The sequence below is a fragment of the Dendrobates tinctorius genome, unplaced genomic scaffold (genome assembly GCF_039654945.1).
Source record: "Dendrobates tinctorius isolate UK_male_01 unplaced genomic scaffold, ASM3965494v1 ptg000069l, whole genome shotgun sequence".
NCBI classification, from domain to species: Eukaryota; Metazoa; Chordata; class Amphibia; order Anura; family Dendrobatidae; genus Dendrobates; species Dendrobates tinctorius.
The window spans coordinates 23,344,345-23,350,344 of record NW_027361737.1 but is presented as its reverse complement, the minus strand read 5'-3'; the positions used below and the strand labels follow the sequence as shown (position 1 = coordinate 23,350,344).

The 6,000-nt window shown below is 42.8% G+C and overlaps 1 protein-coding gene across 3 annotated transcripts in view; it reads right to left on the bottom strand.

Moving 5' to 3' along the window:
* Positions 1 to 6,000, bottom strand: part of MTERF4 (mitochondrial transcription termination factor 4) — a 30,815-nt gene continuing 24,815 nt past the window's right edge. For all 3 annotated transcript variants that reach the window (XM_073581210.1, XM_073581209.1, XM_073581211.1), the window contains one exon: positions 1 to 549. In XM_073581210.1, coding sequence (XP_073437311.1) covers positions 118 to 549 — 432 coding nt within the window. In that variant the 3' untranslated portion in view covers positions 1 to 117. The remainder of the gene's footprint in view (positions 550 to 6,000) is intronic.

The following is a 6,000-nucleotide window of genomic DNA, read 5'->3' as shown; positions in this document are numbered from 1 at the left end:
TAGTAGCAGAAATTTATGGAATTTATTTAAAAAACCACAATGCTTTCTTTAAAGTTCTGTAAGGAACAGCATTTAAATATTTAGCATGATGAAAACACATCATAGCAACAATAGCTATTATTTTATTTTTTTCTTATGGTGGTACTTTGGTTTTTCATCAAGAACATTCTCCTTGTAGTCTTCGCCCTCGGAGTCATCGTCACTATCAGAATTGGTCTCATCATCGTCCTCATCATTACTCAGCTCATCGTCAGTATCCTCTTTGTCCTGTTCACCTTCCTGCTCTTCTCGTTCCAGAATCTTACGGAAAGTGTTGAATTCTTCAACTGAGGAACGTGCTGTTTTGGATAGGAAGTCCTCCTCTGAGAGCTGGATGACTTCCTTCAGCTTAGGGTTGGAAGGAGGACACTCTCTCTTCTTGTTAGGGGGCTGGAATCTACCGAGACGTTCTAAGAACTGGTGACGAACTCTGATCTCATCGAATGATGTTTGGAAAACTTGAGAAGAAACTATCTCTCTGTGGCTTCCACCCATTCGAAAATATACGTACTATAGGTGTAAAAAAAAATATATATAAATATAAGCTAAGAGCGAGCAATATATTATTATTTTGCCTTACATTTTTTGCATCATCGTCTCAAATCCATTGTAGTTCTGATAAATATTGCACAGGCAGCAGGATTTCATGTGGAAAAATATCAGCAGTTCCGAACAGCAGAATTAAATTTCCACTCAAAGACCCTTTTAACCCCTTCCTATACAGAGATCATCCATGGCGAGTGGCGGCTGTGTGGCCTCTAACCTCAGCTATACGTGCCATCTCCTGATCGCTGTGATTTACTCACTGTAAATGCCGCTCTCAATTTGTTACAGAGGCATTTAAGTGGAACAATCGTGTCATGTGACTGTTCCTGCTCAAAAATGCAAAGCACGAAAGAAAAAAAATGTCAGGATGGCGATAAGTAAGCAGGTACTATTGCACTCATATATTAAATCCCTAAAACGATACTTTATTGTTTAAAAACCACAAATGTGGTACACACCAGAAAAAATGTGACAGAAGTTGAAAATTAGTGTTCAAACATAGCCCACACTCAGGTAACCCCTACGAGTCCCTAATTCGTTACTAAGCTGTACCCTGCCTGGCTGCGGAGGTTGGCACCCTAAGGGGGGAACGTTGTGGCGCCCCCGCTCACGATGGCTATCCCTGGGGGCCCTAACAAACCCTACAGCCACTAGTGGTCCCTTCTACCAAGGGAACCCCTAATTCTAAACAGAGATCAAACCTACTCTATAGAGGACCCTGTGTCCCAAGAAAAGAGGTTAAAATAAATTTAGAACACACATGGCATTAGGTGGTCATATTGAAGTCCCACAAAAAAGCAGACAGCCATAAGGCAACCCAGTGGGATAACTCAGTTCAGATAATGCCTAAATCTTGTACAAAAGATTCATAACCAAGAGAGGCATCTTTTACATTGACTCAATAATAAGCCATAGCCCAAAAAGATGATTGAAAAATGACTATAAAGGCCATCAACAGTCTCCCACTGTTAGAAATATATAGGGAACGCAGAGCTGCAACAGCGGTACTTATCTGCGTTTGTCGCCACCTGCCATCAAATAGTTAATGCCTCAACGCGTTTCGCCTTCCAGGGCTCATCAGGAGGCCTGATGCTGCGATAATTCGTGTCCCATAAAGGTGCAAATAGCTTACCGATGTTCCATACTGCTCCACTCTTTAAGCCTGCCGCGCAGAGCCTAAGCTCCGCCCACTCCAATCCCATTGCATCTCTGAGCACCACCCATTTACTGCTGCCCCAATCGGCTAACGGATCTCTAATGCACCGTCATGATGACCAATCACGTGTCCTCACACACAGGGTTCCCCAGAGCTCTCCAGTCATCCTGGCTTAGATTGGTTACTGCACCTGGCGTGCATACAGCGTCACTGCTGACCCACCAGTCACATGTCCTTAGACAGAGAGTCTCACGGCAATCACCAATCACTGCACCCCAGACATATTGTCATCTCTGAGGTTTAACCCCATACACACAGTAAACGCTCCACTGACCAGGCATATATAACCACATCGCTATATTTGACCTAAAGAGCTCATGCCTGACGATCTCATTTAATATGTTACCTACATTACATTGATAGTTAGCGTTTTGCTCGGTATATAAAACCGCATCATAACCTTCAGCAATGTGAGCAGGCGTCTATAAATAGCTACCTCGATATATGTAATCAACATATGACATATAATCCCATGTTAGACAGTCTGCTTATGATATGGTAACTGTATTAAACTCATACTTCGCACAGAGCTAGATATAAATCGCGTCATAACCTTTAATAATGTGAACAGGCGTCGATATGCAACTACCACATCAAATTCAAGGTATCCGCTCTCCCAGAATAGTCACTGTGAGAAATATGTGTATAAATATCTTACTTCTTACTATCTTCAGACAGTATACGCATTCTAAAGATGATCCAAACCATAGATCACTTAAATATTATAAATATGCGACTGCCCCATCAGAGTAATGTAGTGAGGACCTCATTAATAGGCAACAGGGGTTCAAATTAAAAAAGCTCATAAATCCTATAGGGATATATATCTACGGCAGTAAAGAGGGACTTTCTATATATTCAATATTCCACGACAATACATAGAGATTCCACTATAGCAGGGAACCAACAGAACAAAACCCAGGAGGCTGGTATCCTCCAGAAAAGGAGCATATAATTCAACTGTGGCTCATAAGAAACAGGCATATGACAGTTGCTCATTCAGCCCTCTCGGTTCGAGTGACTCCATCCTGAATATCCATTCACACTCTCTCCTAAGAATCACTTTATCCACATTCCCTCCTCTTGGGTTCACATGGACAACCTCTACAACACAGAATTTTATGTCACCGGGGTCACCTTTATGACACATCCACATGTGCTTAGCAAGCGGGGTTTCTCTTTTGTGTCTGATGTCTCCAAGATGTTCTCCCACTCTTCTTCTGAATTCTCTCCTGGTCTTACCTATATAATTTTTTGGGCATGAACATGTAGCCATATAGATGACCCCTGCAGTTTTGCAATTTGAGAAGTCACGTTGAAAAAACACCCTACCAGTGCTCGCACTGCAGAAAGACTTCCCCGGTCTCATATATTTGCAAAAACTACAGTCCCCGCATTTAAAGAAACCACATGGTCTCCTGTCTAGCCAGGTACCACCAACCAATGGTCTCCTATATTGGCTGTGGACCAACATGTCCCTAATTGATTTACCCTTTCTGAAGGTAATATTGGGACGCTCGCCAATTATATTTTTCAAATCTGGATCCAACCTGAGAACATCCCAATGCTTAGATAGGACCTTTCTGACCTCCTGATGGTTAACATCAAATGTCCCAATCACTCTTATTAATTCTGTCGAGTCTTCAGTCTCACGTTTCTGCAGCAATTTAGCCCTGTCTGCTTTTCTTGCAAAGTCATACGCAGTGTCTAGAACATGTTGCGGATACCCCTTGTTCTTAAACCGACAAAACATATCCCCAGCCTGTTTTTGGAACAGGTCATTCCTGGAACAATTCCTCCTCAACCGTAGGAACTGTCCCTTCGGAATGCCTCTCTTAAGGGGGACTGGATGGTGGCTCTGCCAATGTAGCAGACTATTTGTACTCGTAGGTTTCCGAAATATACTTGTAGAGATGCCTCCCATCCGATCTTTTTGGATTTTAATGTCCAGGAATGGTATTTCCGTTTTCTGAATTTCTGAGGTAAATCTCAAGTTAACACTATTTTGATTCAACTCTCTCACAAATTCTTCAAATTGATCTTTATCCCCTGTCCATACCATAAAGACATCATCTATGAACCTGTACCACATAGAGATCAAGCAGTGCCACCACTTCTCCTCTCCTCCAAAAACAATGGTCTCCTCCCACCAGCCCAGGAACAAATTTGCATACGAAGGGGCACAGGGGCACCCCATCGCGGTGCCCCTGAGCTGGTGGTAGAATTTGCCATCAAAACAGAATGCATTGTGGGTCAATATATACTGCAAAAGAGAGGACAAAAAATTATTGTGCCCTCTACAGGCTATTGACCTCTGACTAAGAAAGTGTCCCACACCTTTAATGCCTACATCATGTGGTATATTACTGTAAAGTGCTTCTATGTCAATGGAAGCCAACCAAGCATTCCCTTCCAGATGCACGCCCTCCAATTTTAGCAGTAGATCTGAAGTATCCCTCAAGTATGACGGCATACAAACCACAAAGGGGCGTAGTATCTGGTCAATGTACAGGCCACTATTTTGTGTCAACGAATCCACTCCTGATACAATCGGCCTCCCCTTCAAGGGATTCAGGCCCTTATGTATCTTTGGTAATGCATAAAACGTGGCCACCAATGGGAACTTAGGAAGAATAAAATCAAATTCTGTCTTTGAGACCACACCCTCTGCTAAGGCCCCATTGAGGATCAACTGCAGTTCCTCTTTATAAGAGGCCATAGGGTTCTCTTTTAACACCTCATATGTTGAATTGTCCTGCAAAATAGCATAACACATTTCACGATATTCAATGTGGTTCAAAATTACCATATTACCCCCTTTGTCGGAGGGTTTTACCACTATTTGATCATTTTTCTTTAAGTCCTCAAGTGCTGATCTCTCACTGGCCAACAGATTATCATTATTTTCCCACTCTGGTCCTGTTAATTTCTTAAGGTCCCTCTCCACCAAGCTGGCAAAAATATCGATATTTCCCATATCACCTAAAGGCGGCATCTTTTCACTTTTATTTCTTAAAGTAGTGAAGGGGCCCTTCCCAGCAGTGGGAACTCTATCATTTTCATTCAAAAGTCCAATGAGCGCCTCATATCCTTCAATATCTTCCTCATTGAGGCCCTGTTGTCTACAAGCCTCACGGCTATTGTGTCTAAAAAACTTTTTCCACTTGAGTTTTCTGCAAAACAGATTCAAATCTTTGACCCATTCAAAACAGTTGAACCTGTTCACTGGCACGAAGTTTAGGCCTCTAGAGAGGACACTCAGCTCATTCCTAGTGAGGACGTGCGAGGACAGGTTCAAAATCTGACCTTTTATTGGTTGAACCGAGTTCTTAATTGGTAACCTGTTCTCGCACCTTGTTCCAAAAAAGAGGTAGAGGAGACAGTTGGAGTATAAGGCTGAGCAGAACCAGAACCAGATATCGAATTGGGGCCTAAAAAGGGAGTTGACACTCGTGTACCTCCCCTGTGCGGCCCTCTTCCCTTTCTCATGGATCTGCCTCTCCCACCTTGCCATCTCTGTTTCGACAGCGTATCTCTATACTGATGTATACCCCCTGGTGCCCTCTCCGTCCTTTCTGTGTCGGAGGTATCAATATCAGATGACGAAGCCTCAGACTGTCTTTCTTTCTGGTAATTGAACACCTGATTATCACTAAAGTCCCTCAAATCTCTATGGAACTGGAGGTGCTTTCGCTCTTTTAATAATTTTTTGGAACAAGGTGCGAGAACGGGTTACCAATTAAGAACTCGGTTCAACCAATAAAAGGTCAGATTTTGAACCTGTCCTCGCACGTCCTCACTAGGGATGAGCTGAGTGTCCTCTCTAGAGGCCTAAACTTCGTGCCAGTGAACAGGTTCAACTGTTTTGAATGGGTCAAAGATTTGAATCTGTTTTGCAGAAAACTCAAGTGGAAAAAGTTTTTTAGACACAATAGCCGTGAGGCTTGTAGACAACAGGGCCTCAATGAGGAAGATATTGAAGGATATGAGGCGCTCATTGGACTTTTGAATGAAAATGATAGAGTTCCCACTGCTGGGAAGAGCCCCTTCACTACTTTAAGAAATAAAAGTGAAAAGATGCCGCCTTTAGGTGATATGGGAAATATCGATATTTTTGCCAGCTTGGTGGAGAGGGACCTTAAGAAATTAACAGGACCAGAGTGGGAAAATAATGATAATCTGTTGGCCAGTGAGAGATC